Raw genomic sequence first — 18883 nt, 5'->3', positions numbered from 1 at the left:
ACTCATGCATCATGAATGCCATATATATATGAATAGGTTGTTTTGCATTAGAATTCACGAATATTATGCATTGCGTAATTTTATTATTATTGTGGATGGATGTTGGATGACCCACTAGGACTTGAGCATGATATGATATATTATATATGACGGATATGGAAGTCAGGTCGAGACCCATCTTACGCCCCTACCATTATGTAAGAGAAAGACCAGGTGCCCATTCTATGCTTTGGTACCATGAATATGTTATGTTATGTTATATTTAAGAGTAAGTCCTGAGAGGCACCTATTGTGGGCTAGACACTATTAGAATTATGGAGGGTTACTGGTGACAAGTCCATATTAATATGAATTGTTTGTGTTATAACGCATTCATACGAGTATATGTTTTATTAAACTGTTTTATATTATGTCTCTACTCACTAGACTCTAATAACTTATCCCTCTCCCTTAACTCCAGGTTTATAGAATCAGAGTTAGCGTATTAGCGTAGGAGATCAACTTTTGCTGTTAGTGTAACTCTTTATATAATGTTAGTTCTTAGCATGTAATGTATTACAGTTTAGAATTGTACTTTGTCCAATTTTTCTTTTATAATACTCTTCTTAGTGATCTTATTATGAAAAAATTTTTAATGTTTAAGTTATGTTTGAACTAAACTGTGGTATATAATGTTGACCATATTGGAGTATTTGATAAGAGTTCTAATATGAATTTATGTTTTCAGTTATATATCTATGCATATGTCGAGTTTTCTTTTATATTATGAAAATATTTTATGTACATTTTAAGATTACGGTTGAGATTATATCATATGTAATAGGATGTATAATAAAATTGCACAGAGTATTGATGGCATAAAGGGCAAAGAGAATTAGGGTACTATTTCCATTTCTAATATTCATTCTTACTATTTTAATTAATATAAATAGAAATTAATTAAAAAAAATATTGTTTTAATTATATCCTAACAAATATATCTGATAAGAGAAGTATTTTCTAATATTTTTTAATCAGAATTTATACGAGAAAATTATATAAATAAGCATACTTAAAGAAATTAAACCAATACCTAATTTTCATCATCAAATCAAGAAAGCTCCAAAATTAATGGGCACGGTAGGTAGGTGACAGGTTGATAGTATATCCAGTGAACAAAAAATAAGCAAATAATTTTGTTCAAATCTCTGAAAATTTTCCAACTTACAGTTTCTTAAGAAAAAAGAAAATTAGAAAAATAATAAGGAGACAAATTGGATGAATAATTTGCCACTTGGCAAAGAATAGCTAGATGAAGTGGCTACCTAAAGCGTAAACGTGTAGCCTGCAATTGCATGCAGTTCTCAATCTTTCACAAGTCTCTTAAAATAATAAATATAATATATTATATAAAATATAAAAATAATATTGATTAATTAATTAATTAATTAATTATCTTTTAATTCGGGTTGGATATTTGCATGTTGCACACGTGTTGACAACTTTGACCTTGGCCACCTGAAAATCTTTCATAGCTGACGTGTTTGTTGGTTGGTGATATATGATAAGAATATAATAGTGGTTATTAATAATTACAATAATTATTAATATTAATAATTGATATACATGATAGGAACACAATTATTTTAATTTTAATTTTTTTAATCAATAAAATTTTAAAATTTAAATACAATTACAGTTAAAATTGGTAACGTCCATAACTTCCATATTGCATATTATTATTATTATTATTATTAATTTGAGGTAAAAGAAGACATTAATTTAGGAGAAGGCAAAGAATAGTTTGAAATTGATGTGTAAAGTGAAGAGGCCTTCACCTGTCCTGTTGAGCTATTACAATCAAATGTTCTGATGCCACCAAAAAGCCTTTCAAATGGATTGAATTTATAACACCAACTCTTTTCTCTTCACAAAATCTTTTTCTTTTCAGAGAAAATCCATTTCCATCAAACAGAAAATGCTACCCGCCAACCCCACCATTATTTCATACCCGAGGAAATTTCCCATTTGGCTTCTCCTCTCCTCTCCTCTCCTCTTTCTCCCTCTATTTTCTCTCTCTTTCTAATTAGTTTTCTTTCTTCCTTTCTCTTGTTTTGATAGAGAACCATCTCCAAACTTACACTCACCCTTTTCTTCATAGGTTGGTGGGTTCTCTTATTCTTTGTTTTTTATGTGTATAAAGCAAGAATCATGACGAGTTCTTCTTCTAAAGCTGGGAATAATAGTTATGATTACGCTTTCAAGATTCTGTTGATTGGAGATTCTGGGGTTGGCAAGAGTACTATACTTCTCAGTTTTATCTCCAATTCTGTTCATGATCTCTCTCCTACAGTTGGTATACTTCTCTTTCTTTCAAACTGATAAATGTTTTTGTACTCTTGCTGCTTTGTGGTTTTCGTTTTCAAATTTTTAGCTATTTTAATAGTTATTATTATTTTTCTTCCTGGTTCGAATTCTTTTGTTTGTTTCTCTATGTTTTGTTACTACAATTGGGAGAACAATCTGAGCCTATATCTGGAATTGGATTAGGAATAATCTGGATGTTATAATTCTGTATTTACTAGTATCCAATCAGCAACACAGTGTGTGTGTGGGGCAGGGGGGAGGAAGAGGGAGGGAGAGTTGAGGAAGGTAGCAGGGTCTGTTCTAGTGTGAACCAACTCCCATATATGTTGAGGGGGGGGGGGGAGAGAGAGAGAGAGAGAGAGTTGGAAATATGAATACAAGAGCTGTGCTAATTGTGCATATAGCTTTGGTTTTGGATGGTAGGATAGGGCTTCTAATTTGCAAAGTTATCTATAAAACAGTAAAAAAAAATGGGAAATTGATTCTGGGAATCTTTTTGTTTCTTAAAAAGTGTTGGTCAATTTGTGCTTCAGGCAAAGAACAATTACAATCTCAATTGTTTGATTCATTTCTTCACTTTTGAGCTTGGTTGTTGCCTTTTACCAATTGCAGGTGTCGATTTCAAGATCAAGATGGTCAATGTTGGTGGGAAAAGGTTAAAGCTTACAATTTGGGACACAGGTAATTGAAGGATTCTTTTTCTTCCCTTTCCTCACATGTCTGTTTCGTTTGATCAATGGGTTGTTAGGGATTCTTCCGTGTGCTTTTATTGAGCAGCCTATTTTTCTTTTGGTTCTAGTTCAGTTATCTCAGTTAAAGTAGGAGAATGTTTTTCTTTTTTTTTTTTTTTTTTAAATAATAAATTTCCAGCCCTTAATAGTAGCAAATGCTTTCTTAAAGTCATAATGTTACGAGACCCTTGTAGGTGTATACTCGTAACCAGCAGAAGCATCAGCCACGTGTAATGCTTATGGAAGTTGAGGATTGAAGCAGTTAGTCATGTTCAGTTTCTAGTTTATTTGTTGAATATTTCTTTATGCATTATGTTAGTGTTTCCATTATCTTAGGAGGTAGTTATTACCATTATCTTAGGAGGTAGTTATTTCCATTATCTTAGGAGATAGTTATTACCATTATCTTAGGAGGTAGTTACTCCCATTATCTTAGGAGGTTGTGACTCCATGATCAAGTCATGATTCCATTGATGTAGCAAAGGGTGGTTTACATCCTGTATAAATATTCAATAATTATCAATGAAGAGATCAACTTGGAATTTCATTCAGTCTTTGAGTACTTTACACTCAAGAGGTTTAAGGCTCCCTCTTTGAGCCGAATCGTTAATGACCCGAGCAAACAAAAAGAAATCTAACCCAAACACCCAAACACCTACCCAACCATCTACACTTAGACCCCAAACAAGATCCTTGGCCCGGGACCCTAACATTTTGGTATCAGAGCCGACTGTTATGGGGGACTCTGTTCAAGACCAGCTTACTAAACTTCTCAATATCGTCCTTTCTGAGCAGCAGGCTAATCAACTTCGCCATGATAAAGTTGAGCAGCTCCATGCTAAGATGGATGCCATGTCCCTTGATTTAAACTCAGTTAAACAGGCTCGTTCTACTTCTCCCGAAGCAGAAAGCCAAGCTCGACCAAGGCATGACAAGGGAACAGTTGGAACCTCCAGTTCTGTGACTACTCGCGATTGCTCCTTTGTGCCCAAATACACCAAACTGGACTTCCCTCGCTATAACGGCACGGAAGATCCTCTTGGGTGGATTAGCAGGTGTCAACACTTCTTCAAGCATCAGTCCACTCCTGATGATGAACAAGTGGGACTGGCTTCTTACCACCTTGAAGGAATTGTCCAATTGTGGTACTTACAGTTAATCCAGGATGTCCCAAATCCTACTTGGGTTGAGTTTGTTGACCAATGTAATCTTCGTTTTGGACCCCCTATTCGCAGCAACAAGTTAGGGGAGCTTGCCAAATTGAAGCAGACAGGAACGGTGGAGGATTATCAAACTAAATTTGAGATTTTGGTTTCAAGGGCTGGTACCTTAGGTTCCAATCAGAAAGTTCAGCTGTATATTAGTGGATTACAGGAATACATAGCAGTGGAAGTCGAGCTACACCAGCCAAAAGACTTAGCCACAGCCATGAGTATGTCACGCCTGTATGAACGCAAGCTCTACTCCAAGAGTGTTGCCCAACGCGAGGTCAGACGTCCTGCTCCCCTTTCGGAACACTGCCCTGGCCGTACCATCAAACGACTCACCCCAGACGAAATGGATGAGAGACGGAAGAAAGGACTGTGCTTTAACTGTGATGAGCCGTTTGTACGCGGACATCAATGCAAACGCCTATTTTTGATTGATCTGGATGACGGCAGTAAGTCTGATGCGAAGTCTGATTCCGATTCTCCACCAGAAATCTCTCTCCATGCCATCACTGGAACTCGCAATTCCCAGTCTATGCGACTTCTAGGTTGTTGGCACGGTAGGCAAGTACTGATCTTGGTTGATTCGGGAAGCACCCATAGTTTTGTCTCGGATTCGGTGGTGGCCGATTTGCAGGTTACAGTGGATGCGAAGGATGGGTTACGGGTGAAAGTTGCGAACGGTGAACAACTTCACAGTCCTGGTCTTTGCAAAGGCGCACCGATTGAATTGGGAAACTCTGTTTTCATAGTGGATTTATTTGTGTTACAGCTCACTGGTTTTGATTTGGTCTTCGGTGTTAATTGGCTAGCTACTCTGGGCCCCATCTTATGGGATTTTAACTCCATGTGGATGTCTTTCTTTGTTAATGGGAAACAGGTGGCTCTTACGGGTATAGACAGCAAATCGGAAACAAATTCATCCCTCAATTCCCTTTCACCATCTGCTGCTCGCGATCATCATCTGCGCCAATTATTAGCTGATTTTGCTGCAATCCTTGAAGCTCCCACAGGTCTCCCACCTGCTCGCCACTGTGACCACAGGATTCCTCTAGCTCCAAATACCAAACCCGTAGTGGTTCATCCTTACCGATACCCACACAACCAAAAAGATGAGATCGAGCGACAGTGTACTGCTATGCTGGATCAAGGGATTATTCGTCCCAGCCGATCACCTTTTTCTTCTCCGGTACTTCTGGTTCCTAAAGCTGACAAAACTTGGCACCTATGCGTGGATTACAGGGAACTTAACGCAAGAACTATCAAAGACAAATTTCCAATTCCTGTGATTGAAGAGCTTCTGGACGAATTGGGAGGGACAAAGTATTTCACCAAATTGGATTTGGTTTCTGGGTACTTCCAAGTTGGCATGCATCCACCAGACATTGAGAAGACCGCATTCAGAACTCACCATGGCCATTTTGAATTTTTGGTCATGCCATTCGGGCTGTCAAATGCTCCTTCCACATTCCAGGCTTTAATGAATGAGCCTCTTGGCAGAAAACAAATTGTTCTTGAAACGGTCCAAGTGTACCTTTGCCCAAACGGAAGTTTCTTATTTGGGTCATGTCATTTCACATGAAGGCGTTCAGGTTGACAAATCCAAAATTTCGGCTATTACTGATTGGCCGCGACCAGTTTCTATTCGAGGCTTGCGGGGTTTTTCCTCTAGTTCTCATCCCCACAAATGGTGTGATTGGCTTTCTTGGGCTGAATTTTGCTACAACACCAGCTACCATTCAGTTCTTAAATCCACTCTATTTGAGACTGTCTATGGGCGTGCTCCACCTAGACTCCTTTCTTACTTGGCCGGCAATTCCACTGTAGAGACTGTGGATGTTATTTTACAGCAACGTGACTCAATGTTGCAGCTCCTACGCAACAACCTTCAATTGGCTCAAAATAGAATGAAACTTCATTATGATCGTTCTCACCGGCCATTGGAGTTTAATGTTGGTGATGTCGTTCTACTCCGACTCCAGCCATACCGTCAGTCATCCATTGCCTCAAGAAAAAATCAGAAATTGGCTGCCAAATATTATGGTCCTTTTGAGGTTTTAGAGCGCATTGGCTCTATGGCTTATCGGTTGAAGCTTCCCCCTGATTCCAAATTACATCCAGTCTTTCATGTCTCCACACTCAAGCCATATCATTTTGATTCTGGAAATTTTGAAATGATTCTCCCTCCTATTAGTGAACAGCAACCTTTGGTTCCCTTTGCTATTTTGGGACAGCGTTGTCGTTCGGGAAAACAGGAAGTCTTGGTCCATTGGAGCCAATCTTCCCCAACTGATTCCTCTTGGGAAAATGTTCAGGATTTGCTGGCACGCTTTCCAGATTTTACGCTTGCGGACAAGCTTCCTAACGGGGCGGGAAGTACTGTTACGAGACCCTTGTAGGTGTATACTCGTAACCAGCAGAAGCATCAGCCACGTGTAATGCTTATGGAAGTTGAGGATTGAAGCAGTTAGTCATGTTCAGTTTCTAGTTTATTTGTTGAATATTTCTTTATGCATTATGTTAGTGTTTCCATTATCTTAGGAGGTAGTTATTACCATTATCTTAGGAGGTAGTTATTTCCATTATCTTAGGAGATAGTTATTACCATTATCTTAGGAGGTAGTTACTCCCATTATCTTAGGAGGTTGTGACTCCATGATCAAGTCATGATTCCATTGATGTAGCAAAGGGTGGTTTACATCCTGTATAAATATTCAATAATTATCAATGAAGAGATCAACTTGGAATTTCATTCAGTCTTTGAGTACTTTACACTCAAGAGGTTTAAGGCTCCCTCTTTGAGCCGAATCGTTAATGACCCGAGCAAACAAAAAGAAATCTAACCCAAACACCCAAACACCTACCCAACCATCTACACTTAGACCCCAAACAAGATCCTTGGCCCGGGACCCTAACACATAATTTGCAAAATGACAGTCAAGTGTAGTTTGCAATTGCATCACTGTTTATTTTCCAGTTCACAATCAAGAGCTGTTTATATCTGCATAATTCACTGCAGTTTAACAGTGCTTGTTTGCTGGAGGGAGTAGTAAGAATGTAGTCATATGCCTGATGGATGATGCCCTTTGCAGGCAAAGTGTTGAACTTTGTCATCGGAGGAATCATTAGGTACAGGCTTAGAAAGTAATAGGAGGTCATTGGACAATTGTGGAGATGATTGATGTAACTTCAAATGTTAGAAGAAGATTCATTCAAACATTATATTGAAAATCTAATTCTCAAGAAATGATTCTCAAGTTTAATATTGCTAAAAGGAGGGCCTCTATGATTAGTAAATGCATAAAATGTTTAAGATATATTATTTTGCTAAAACATTTAAATATGTGATTTGTGAATAAGAAAGGGTTAATCATGAAATTTCATCTTGTGCAGCAATTTTTGATGTCTCGTCTATGAATTACCCAGAAAAATGCTGGTTGGTCGAGTCATCAGCCATTCAATCTGCCATTTGCAATATATTGCATAAGAAAAACTAATATCCCTCAACAGTTAATATATTATTCGTTAAAGTCTTGGACCATAAAAGTTAACATTGTTGGGAATAAGTATTAGTTGGCCTTAATGTATATTTTGTTATTGCCATTAAATTGCATGATTTGAATCTTATTAGTATTCATCAGGAAAAGAAGGCTTGATTGTAGACAGTACGCTAATGACTTTCAACAGTCTGTAAATCAGATAGTGGTCTTCAACAGATGGCTCTGCAATATCTTTCTTGTTTAATCATAGAGGATCAGTTGCAACCTGAATCAGGGAAGAACACCCCATTTCAGTTATTTCTTGTTCTTCTCAGAGATATTATTCGAATTAGAGTGGAGGTTTTGGATTTTTTAGGTTCATTACAAGAAAGTCTCTTTAAGTCGATCGATCATGAGGGTTTATGAGGCCTAGAAAGCCCGAGGAACTAAATGCCAGTTTAGGAGGCCTAGAATTCCCTGTGAACTAGATTTTCTACCTGTAGTAGTTGATGCCAATGCTGTATGCTATCCTGTACAGGTCAGTGTAAATTACTTATTTTTTAGAATCAAGATACTTCTTCTCAGAGCTTAGAGCTAGATTAACACTGTAATTATAGCTAAGCAAACAAAGAAAGGTAAAATGAATAACATTGTTACCGAACAGCTATCAGCCTATCAGGGTACAAGAAATTGATTTTATAGCTTGAGCTCATACCATTTTGTTTTTGGGCTTGACTTTTAGTTGAAAATTAATATTCACTTCATGTATGAGCTGCAACAAGACCAGTACTTGGTGAGAAACTGTGCAATTCTTTTTGCATGAGGAGATGGTTCTGCGCTATCATTCCAATGGAATGATGGAATCGGCTGTGCAGATGAGGAGCTATGACTGCATCAGTGAGATCATTAACTATAGATGACATGTTGCCTACTGAAAAATGTGAAAGGATTTTTCTAGTGAGTAGTGTTGTATGGATCATACTGTATCACATCAGAAAGTATTACTTCTTTGGTACATATCACAGGACTGCAGCTTCACATCACCAGTTTTAAAGTGATGATAAAATTCCTACATAATAGGAATATTATCCTGTAGGCATATTGGTTCCTATGTTCTGCAGTTTAACCTTCCAACCCAAATATGAGTATTGGGATCTGACTTGTGGGAATAAGTTCCGTGTTGGAAATGTAGGAGAAAATTGAAGGGTATGCAAGTGTTGGCAAACAAAATGGCTTAGTCCATTTTGATGGTAGAGAAACCAGTCAGCATGGAGACCTGCTTATTTATTAATCCACACTCCTTGGCCCTTTATGGCAGCATGGTATCACTAATTAAAGCAGTGAGGTCCAACAGCTGAAGATGCAGGACATGAAGCGAGCTAGATTCATGAGCTGAGCTAATCGATTTAGATTCATGTGGATCCACTGGCTAGTCCAGCTATCTGGATCTTGAGAGTTGAGAGTGGAACAAAGAAGAGCCAGACCCGAGTTGTTTGAGCCCAACCCAGTTGTACTTGAGGGGATGTTGGAATATGGGTTGTGGGAATAAGTCCCACATCAACAGTATGCAAGAAAATTAAAGGGTGTATAAGTGTTGGCAAACCAAACCTAAATGGCTTGGGCCATTTTGCTAATGGAGAGCCCAGTTTCAATATCAATTTTCAGCATAGAGACTTGCTTTTTCATTAGTCTACACACATGGGCCCTTGATTTCAACAATGAGTCTTTTCCAATCCTAGAACCTTATGAGAATCTTTTCAATGATTCTTGAGTGGGAATGTATCAAGTGTTCTGTCATTGCATAAATGCTACTTGGTCACTTACCGCATTGTAAAGTCATAAGTGGAACTCTTAGCACAAGTTCCTTAATTGAATCTTGTATTTCATGTTGTATGCCAGTACTCTGTTTTGTCATTATCAGTGCTCTGCCCTTGGTACATTAATATGGAATACCCAGAAAGAATAAGAACTAATATCCTGATTATTTTGAAAAAAAAAGAATAATTTCATGTTTTATTTTTCTTTATTGTCAATCCTTTAACATAAATACATATCATTTCCATGTTGGTTTAGTGAAAAAAGAAGGTTTATCTAGATTAAGCAAGTGATGTAGATAACTAATTTGTTTAAGAAAAGAGACTTTTACATGCATTATGAACTAGTTATCTGAAACCCAAAAATCAAAACCAAAAAAATAAAGGAGAAAGGAAAAAAGAGAAGTATAGTCAAAGCCATCATATGTTGGTTTGAACTACACCTCAGTCCTCAGATAAATGTGCATAATTGGGTTTGATAAGCTTTCTTTTCTTTGTAGCTAGTAAAATGAAATTGTTATGTTGACATGTTGTATTGTATTGCAGCTGGGCAGGAAAGGTTTGGAACACTAATAAGCTCTTATTACAGGGGGGCACATGGAATTATCCTTGGTATGTTATTGCAACTATGAATATTTTATTATATATTTATGGATAAGATTGTCATGTTTTGTTGAATTGGACTCTTTAAATTGAGCAGTAACGAATGCAGGGATATGGTGAATAAGAAACTTGTTTCAAACCTGGGAGTCGTCTCTTTATACAAATCATAAAAAGCTGTTACTTGTAAACTAGTTCAGAAAGCAGGATGCCAAATTGCCAATTGCGGTTATATTGGGATTTGGGAGTGCTTATAGTGAACATATTGTATGCTGCCTGCTCCTTGATTGATTTCCCATAATCTACTTCAAAGAGACAGGAAATAGCTTTGCCGAGTACATATTCTGTGATCATTGCATGATTTATGGGTGAACTCTTTCTCCAGCACTCGTAACTTTTTTTTTCCTTTCTTTCTAATGCAGAAGGAAGGAGAAAAAAGAAAAAGCTTTAACATGTTTAACATATTTAACATATTCTGTTTTCTTCATTCGTCTAATGTTCTTAAAATTTTCTATTAACTAAGTTGGCTTATCAAATCTTCAGTTTTGGAGTTATATTGTTTCTCCAGAAATATGATTGAGATATATGCAACCTTCATCAGTTTGCACTTTGATTTCCTTTTAGTTTATGATGTGACTCGCCGAGAGACATTCAAAAACTTGTCAGATATGTGGGCAAAGGAAGTGGAGCTCTACTCTACTAATCAAGATTGTATCAAAATTCTAGTTGGAAATAAAATTGATAGGGTGAGTTATTCTTTTCTGTAAATTATTTTTGGAAATGAATAATCAGACTCAAATTTCATGTCGTATAATTGAATGCTGCTTCAATTTAGTTTCTGCTATCATTTCTTAGATCAAATATTCTAATAAGGTATTTTTGTTTGTTCTGATCACTTAATATTTTCAGGATGTTGAAAGAGCTGTAAGTAGAGAAGAGGGAATGGCTCTTGCTGCAGAACATAAATGTGCATTTCTTGAATGTAGTGCTAAAACAAGAGAAAATGTGGTGCAGTGTTTTAAAGAGCTAATGTTAAAGGTACATCGTCAACAAAGAAATGTTTTTCTTATGGTAGGTAATTAGAAACTGTTAATGCTTTAGTTACTACATGCTGGTTGTCAAAAAACTGCTTTACGGAAGAAAAGGGCTCCTAACTAAAGTTGATTACAGTTATTTATGAACACTTCTTTGAATCTCATAATTTGTCAGAAATGGCAGTGTTGAACATTTCCTGTCTTTGAAAAGTTATCTGCCTGAATATGAACAAAACATAATTAGATTACACCTGGCATTGTTCATGCGCTCTTAAGACAATCTCAGGTTTTCATCATTTGTCAGAAGTCGGAACTCTAGTTCCTGAGAGTAGTTTTTCTCATGAGTTGAAATATGGGTAAGTTGTTACTTTCATATGAAGTATATGGAGTATATGGACCAGGTGTGGGTGATTTTTTCCACGTACTCTAGTAAGCTAGTAAATTATAATACCACACAACAGTGTTACAGGTTCAGGGTTGTGCAAGATTTGCTCTATGTTCATCAAGATTATAACCATTGCTATTGTATTATTACATCACCCTCATACAGTGGGCCATTTGCATTGCAATTAAAGGCAAGACTATGACCAGCTTGTGAGTATTAGGAAAATAGAATTTTTCAAATTCTGGTGTTAGAACACCTTAAGGTTTAGTGCATTTAAATGTACATTTTTGAATGTTTCCTTGAAGTAGATTCTCTCTTTTTCCTTGTAACACCATGCTTGAAAATCGGAAGCACGATATAGAATGCTATGTTCTGCTTACCTTCTCAACAACAATATCTTATGTTTCATTTTCTGACAGTCTTGTTACTTAAAACAGGTACTGGAAGTACCTAGTTTATTGGAGGAGGGATCCGTAGTCGTCAAACAGCAGGTTTTAAGTCAGAAACCAGGATACCATGCACCTCGTAGTCGTGGTTGCTGCTCCTAATTAACGTGGCCGGACAATAAGGTACAGCAAACATAACTATCAGCAAAATCAATGGAAGATCTCTGAGCGTTAGTGCTAATGCCTATTGAACGGTGGTAGCCAGCCTTTTGGACACTGTTCTCAAACAAACAATGTGTTTTGATGTATGTCTACTATCAAGCTCGATCGTGGTGGTAATTTGAGCAATTCTAGGAGGTGGGTTCTTAACATCTTGTTCATGTTTTTCCTCCTTGTTAATATCTGCGATGCTGTTAAATATTCTCCATAAGTTAAGAGTTTTTTTTTTTTTTTTTTTTTTTTTGTGTTTGTCGAGTTTTTGTTTAGTTTGCCATTGACATGTAAAGTTAATAGTTGTTTAATATCAAATGGTTTATACATTTTTTTTATTAGAGGGATTGGGAAGTGGGGATTTAAATCTGGGTCTATTAGGCGAATGAAATGTATTGATCAAATCATGCTAGGCCAAATGTTTAGCAGGAAATGTATACTTGTGGGAGACCAGATGCACAAGAAATTTTGCTAAATATGGGAAATAAATTTCCTTTCTTGCTAATCTCTGGTTGATTGATTGAAACAGGTAGCTGCAGCAATTTTTTCAATTGAAAAATGTGTAAATTCTAATAAAACCATTTCTTGAAATTGTACTCTGTGAACGTAGCATAAGCTTATTTTAATTCTGAGCTCAATTGGAAAAATAATTTATGGGTATGTGCTTCTAGTATTCCTTTTTATTGGTTTTGTAAGAGTACGACGGTTGTGATTGGTAATATGGTTGGACGCTTTGTTGGTATGAATTCTGAGGATGCAAGCGGGGGGTTCCGTGCTCTTAGGTTTCATGTTGCTATTTATATTTTTAAACCCTTAAGGCGGGGTGTAATGCTGAAATTACCTGCTGAGAAGGTAAAATGGATTCACATATCAATGCCTGCAACGGTTCTGTTATAAATGCGGTTCTATGGGACATGTTTTTTAAGATTGTTCATAGTTTGGTACCACTACTGCTTTATAGTATGGTGATTGGTTGCGTGCTAGTTAGGTTCTTTTTTTCAACTTCCTAACCAGGTAGAGAAGGAGAAGGAGGCTAAACTGGTTGTTGTTTATGTGTTGGGAAAAGGTAGTTTGGGCAAGGGGCATCGAAAGAGGTGGGTGGTGATAATTAAACGGCAATTGCGGTAGCTTTTGATCAGTGTCCGACGGTTCTGTTGTAGAAAAGGTTGATATGCTAGCTAGGTTAAATATGGCTTGTTCTGGTGTAGGAAAGGTTGATATTTCTAAAGGTTGTTCCGAGTATTAACACTGCAAATGGTGTAGAGTTGATGGGCCTGTGTTAGTGAACATACAGATAAATCATAGAGGAAGACAACATATTCCATCATGTTGATGGCTCGATTGATCCTCCTCCCAAACAGATTAACAATGCTCCAAATCCTACCTATCAAGAGTGGTTCATCAAAGACCAAACTGTACTAGGCTGGATTCTAAGCTCCTTCTCATAATCAGTCTTATTTCAGGTTGTTGGTGCCAACATGGATTTTGATGTCTGGAGTCGTTTAAAAACTATCTATGCCTCTAGCTCTCAGCAGCAAATCAGGACCATAAAAAATGCTCTCCATTCGCTATTTAGAGATACTAACACTATTGCGAATTACATAAGTCGTGCAAAGCAACTATTTGATCAGCTGGTTGCTCTTGATGTCTCGATTTCTGAAGATGATCTTATTGATCACATCTTGCAAGGCCTAAGCTCGATTACATACCATTCATGTGCAATATAGAGGCCATGTTAACAACTATTTCCTTCGAAGATCTATTTGGTTTCCTTCTTTCTAAAGAGATGCAACTTCAGAGCTCTAATGCTCTAATTAATACGCTTGCTATTGCGCATTATAATAATAGTCAATCAAACTGTGGTGGATCGAGAGGGAGAGAATGTGGTGGTAGGTATGGAGGCTACCAATCAAACTCTAGTCGTGGACGAAATCAAAACACCAGTACGTTCAATCTTATATGTTGCAATTGCGGAGGAGAAGGCCATACTACTAATTTATGTCCTAGTCTTAGATGTCGTAATCAAAATTCAGAAACCTGTAAGTAATTACTCTTCCTCGTATACTACAACCCATAAATCGTAGATTATGGACTGTGGAACGACTCATCACTTGACGTCTGAATTGGAAAACTTAATAATTCATTCTGAATATTCGGAAAATAATGAAGTTACTAATGGTAAAAGCTTACATATTTCTAATGTTAGTTCTAATCATATCACTGTCAATTCTCATGATTTTTTGTTAAACATTATTTTGCATTTCCCCTATTCTATTACTAATTTATTGTCAGTTCGTCAATTTTTTATCTCTAATGATGTCTCACTGGAATTCTTTCTCAATTTTTTTTTTATGATAAAGAACCTCCAAAGGAAGTAAATACTTCACAGAGAACAAGTTAAAGATGGTCCGTATGCTTTAGTCTCAAGTGCAACTCCACTAGCTTGCAATTCGGTCGCCTTATCTACATGGCATGTTCGTTTAGGCCATGTCTATTCTAAAACTATTGATAAAATTCTATTTTTGAATAATTTTTCTTCTTCCAATAATGTAAATAAATTTTTGTGTGAAATATGTTGTGTCAGCAAATCACACAAGTTGTTTTTTTTTTCAATTCTTCCTTTATTGCAAAAGAAGCTTTAGAGTTAATTTATTCAGATATATGGAGTCCTGCACCCATTCCTTCATCTGATGGTTGCTTATATTATGTACTATTTTTTTATTATTTTACCAAGTATACTTGGATCTACCTCATTAAAAAAAAAATTGATGTCTTTTCTTGTTTTGTTAAATTACGGACTACAGTTGAAATTTTTTTTGATGAAATAATTAAACAATTTCAATCAGACTGGGAAGGGGAATACCAAACACTTCAAAAATATTTGACTGAAAATGGAATTATACAACGAAGTTCATGTCCACACACACCTAAACAAAATGGATGTACGAAAAGAAAAAATCGTCACATAACTGAAACTGAAATTGGTCGAACCTACTTACTTCATGCCTCTGTAACACTAAAATTTTGGGACCATGCATTTGCTACTGCAGTTTACATAATACTTAGACTTTCCACTCTAAATCTTCATCACAAATCACCTTATCAAGTAATTTTTCAACATAATCCGAAATATAATTTCTTTCGTGTTTTCGATTGTTATTGTTATCATTGGTTGCGACCATATACAAAAACTAAACTTCAGCTATGTTCAACTAAATGCGTCTTTCTTGGTTACACTCTTTTACATAAAGGGTACAAATGTCTTTCCTTATTTATAAATAAAATATTCTTCTCACGCTGTGTTTTGTTTGATGAATAAGTTTTCCCATTTAAGGAAAGCGATGGTCGGTCCTCTGTCCTCGGTCCACCACCTCATTTACCATCAATATTATCACTTGCCAGGCCACTACCATCCATTCCTACAAATACAAGTAACCGTACCAATCTATTAGTATCTTCGGTTAGTGGGCCTTCTCAAATTAATCCAAGTCACATTCACAATTTACTTGCACCTCAAACACTTCCCCACAATTCTGATATAATCGAACCACTTTCCACTAAAGCTCCTGCTATAATCGAACCCGAACGCCTTTTACCTTCAAATTCACTGAACCTTCCTCTTCCACCAATACAGCCTACTACTTTGACATCCAACCAGCCACAACATGTAAATAATCAAACCAATCATCATTCCATGATAACCCATTTAAGAACAGGAAACCTCAAATCCAAAACATATCAACCGCAGTGATTTCCACTGCACCATCTTCCTCAGTTAAATATTCGATTTGGAGGAAAGTAATGTCAGAAGAAATTGATGCTCTCATGGCCAATGGTACTTAGGATTTAGTACCACAATCACAGGCTTCGAATGTTATTGGGAGCAAATGGATATTTCGCACTAAGACTAAACGAGATAGTTCTATTGATCGTCATACAGTGAGATTAGTCACTAAGGGGTTTCACTAATGACCAGGGGTGGATTATATTGAAATATTTAGTCCATTAATTAAGCTTGCTACTATCCAATTAATCTTGTCAATCGCAATCAATCTTGCTTGACCTATTTGATAACTAGATGTTTCCATTACTTTTTTGCATAGAACTCTTGAAAAACCAGTATTTATGGAACAAACTCAAGATTTCCTGGATCGAACCAAACCAAAGTATGTATGTGCTTTGAAAAAGTCATTATATGGGTTGAAACAAGCTCCCCGTGCTTGGTGTTTTTGTCTTATCAATGCCTTGCAAAAGATTGGTTTCCAAGGATCAAAAATAAATAGCTCCTTGTTTATTTGCTCTTCTGGTTCGATACTACTTATTCCTTAGTTTATGTCGATAATTTGATTTTTACAGGGTCCAGTTCAAATCTTCTTCAAAAAATCACCGATCAACTCAGTTCAACAGTTGCACTCAAGGACTTGGGTAAACTTCGCTATTTCTTGGGTGTCAAAGTCTACTCTTCCTCTACTGGACTTCATCTTTCACAGTCAAAGTATATATGGAAACTTCTTTGGCATGTCAATATGCATGAGGCAACTTCTGTAAACACGCTTGCAGCTCCCTAAACCTTATTCTATAAGGACTGTTCCCATAATTTTGAAGATCCTAAATTATATAGACAGGTGGTGAGCATGTTGCATTATTTAACCCTTACTCGGCCTGACATCACAATGGTAGTTAATAAGACATTTCAATTTATGCACTCACCATTCATCATGTAATACCCGGCTAAACTCCGACATCGGAATCCCTACCGTCCGGCGGAATCTCGGATGTCGGAACTCTCTAGAAGGATAAGAATAGATTTTTCTAAAATATTTTTATATGTTTTCAAGGTTTTAAGTATGAAAGAAATTGAGTTTTGAAAGAAAAGCACCATGGAGGAAAATCCAGGTTCGGCCGCCGAACCTCATGTTCAGCCGCCGAACTTGGTGGAGTTTTGGAGTCACCTTTGGTTTCCGAAGGTGGTCTGGCCAGCCACCTATAAAAGGCTCCATGCCCGAAAATGGGCGAGCTTTCTCCTCCATTTTCGGGCAAAGGTGAGTTCATGCCCTTCCATGGTTGGTTTTGAGGTTTCCTTCAAATCCTACAAGTTTCTAACAAGTTTTAACTTAGTTTTGAAGTTTTAGAGCAAAGATCAAAGTTTGGAAGCTTGGAGACCTCCGGAACCCATTTTCCCCAAATCTCCAAGTTGGGTCACGTTTTCTCTCGATCTTCAAGAGGTAAGCATCGATCCTCGCCTCCTTCGATGATTTAAATAAGTTTTACGAAGGTTTATGGGGTAGAAATGCATGTTTAGACTAGTTATTAAATGTTAGGGTTTTTATGGGTTAAGTATGAAATGCATGATTAATGAGTTGCCATGTTAATGGTTGTTGGGGTATAGGATAGTTTGAGACCCTTATATGCTTATGAATGTGTTTATGCATATTTAGGAGTGTTGTGTTTGAGTTTGTGCGGTTTGGGAGGGAAAATGTGCATAAGGGCTGAGTTCTGCCACTTCTAGAAGAACTCAGGTTCGGCAGCCGAAGGCACTTTTGGCCGCCAAACCTGCCTGTGGAGGCAAGCTTTTGGCTGCCAAACCCTGCCCCCAAAAGTTGGACTTTCAGCTCTGGAGGGGAGTTTCGGTCGCCGAAGATGCCACCGAAGGTGCATGAGTTTCGTCTCTGGAAGGGACTTTCGGCCGCCGAAAGTAGCTGAGTTTCGGCTCTGGAGGGACTTTCAGCCGCCGAACCTGCCGCCGAAAATGCCCTGTCCAGGCTTCCTTTGCATGATTTCTATGATTGTTTTATGATATTTTAGGGGGTTTTTGGGGAGTAGTTTGGAGTTATGATAGTGTATGTTTGGTCCCTCATTTGAGTCCACCTGTGTAGGTTCGGACCCGAGGAATCGAGGACCCCAGCAGTGAGGTAACTGCTTCAGAGTCAGCTTGAGGTGAGTAGAATGGAACTTTATGTTTTAAAGTAAATAAATTTTGAGCATGTTCATGCATCATGAATGCCATGATATATTAGATTGCTTGCATTAGAATCCACGAATATGTTGCATTACATACTTTGATGTTGATGTGGATGGATGTTGGATGATCCATTAGTCCTCGGTATGATACGATGACGATGATACGGTATGGAAGTCCAGTGAGGCCCATTCTACGCCCCTGACACAGAGTAAGAGAAAGACCAGTGAGGCCCATTCTACGCCCCTGGCATATTGGAATGTTATGTCATGTTATGTTAAGAGAAAGACCAGTGAGGCCCATTCTACGCCCCTGGCACCACTGGAATGTGTAGAAGACTATTGGTGACAAGTCCATCCTTGATGCGAATTGTTTGTGATGTGAATTGTTTGTGATGTGATGCATTCCATGAAAGCATATGTTTTAAATATAATGTTTTACTATTCTGCTCACTGGGCTCTAGTAGCTCACCCCTTTCCCTTAACCCCCAGGTTTGCAGGTTCGGGGTAGACCAGGAGGTCAGCAAGAGTAAAGGCTTAATGTATGTAATAGTTAGTAGTGGACATGTATTGTAAATTGTTTAATGTAATGTAAGAAGTATCGTGAGGTTTAGTATTGTGCTTGGCCCTAATGTAATGTTAATCCCTTTTTATACATGATAAATGTTTTACTGTTAAGAAATGTTAAACCAAGCTTGATGTATGATATGATGTCCCACTAGAGCATTTGAT

The 18883-nt window shown here is 37.3% G+C and overlaps 2 protein-coding genes across 3 annotated transcripts; both read left to right on the top strand.

Annotated features, from left to right (window-relative positions):
* Positions 1 to 1820: 1820 nt before the first annotated feature.
* LOC110623912 (ras-related protein RABC2a) lies at positions 1821 to 12698 on the top strand. 2 transcript variants are annotated; one of them, XM_043961110.1, is made up of 6 exons: positions 1821 to 2335; positions 2959 to 3027; positions 10125 to 10190; positions 10803 to 10924; positions 11088 to 11249; positions 12035 to 12698. In XM_043961110.1, exons 1-6 carry the CDS (start codon positions 2191 to 2193, stop codon positions 12143 to 12145), a joined length of 675 nt encoding a protein of 224 aa, XP_043817045.1. In that variant the 5' UTR covers positions 1821 to 2190; the 3' UTR covers positions 12146 to 12698. The 2 variants fall into 2 exon arrangements, with proteins under 2 accessions (XP_043817045.1, XP_043817046.1); XM_043961111.1 differs by having other exon boundaries at positions 1836 to 2335; positions 11088 to 11216.
* LOC122724910 lies at positions 3038 to 6091 on the top strand. The gene is made up of 2 exons (XM_043961109.1): positions 3038 to 3790; positions 3826 to 6091. The coding sequence occupies exon 2, from the start codon at positions 3921 to 3923 to the stop codon at positions 5865 to 5867; it is 1947 nt and encodes a 648-aa protein (XP_043817044.1). The 5' UTR covers positions 3038 to 3790; positions 3826 to 3920; the 3' UTR covers positions 5868 to 6091.
* Positions 12699 to 18883: the final 6185 nt, after the last annotated feature.

The sequence above is a fragment of the Manihot esculenta genome, chromosome 10 (genome assembly GCF_001659605.2).
Source record: "Manihot esculenta cultivar AM560-2 chromosome 10, M.esculenta_v8, whole genome shotgun sequence".
Taxonomy (NCBI): domain Eukaryota; kingdom Viridiplantae; phylum Streptophyta; class Magnoliopsida; order Malpighiales; family Euphorbiaceae; genus Manihot; species Manihot esculenta.
The sequence above is the reverse complement of the archived record's forward strand: the minus strand, read 5'-3'. Positions and strand labels throughout refer to the sequence as shown.

What these genes read in the sequence shown, in the direction of transcription:
- LOC110623912 (XM_043961110.1), top strand. Translation starts at nt 2,191, where the DNA reads ATGACGAGTTCTTCTTCTAAAGCTGGGAATAATAGTTATGATTACGCT. An exon ending in GGCACATGGAATTATCCTTG is followed by an intron (nt 10,191 to 10,802) that starts GTATGTTATTGC and finishes ATTTCCTTTTAG; the next exon opens with TTTATGATGTGACTCGCCGA. An exon ending in TTGGAAATAAAATTGATAGG is followed by an intron (nt 10,925 to 11,087) that starts GTGAGTTATTCT and finishes TAATATTTTCAG; the next exon opens with GATGTTGAAAGAGCTGTAAG.
- LOC122724910 (XM_043961109.1), top strand. Translation starts at nt 3,921, where the DNA reads ATGGATGCCATGTCCCTTGATTTAAACTCAGTTAAACAGGCTCGTTCT.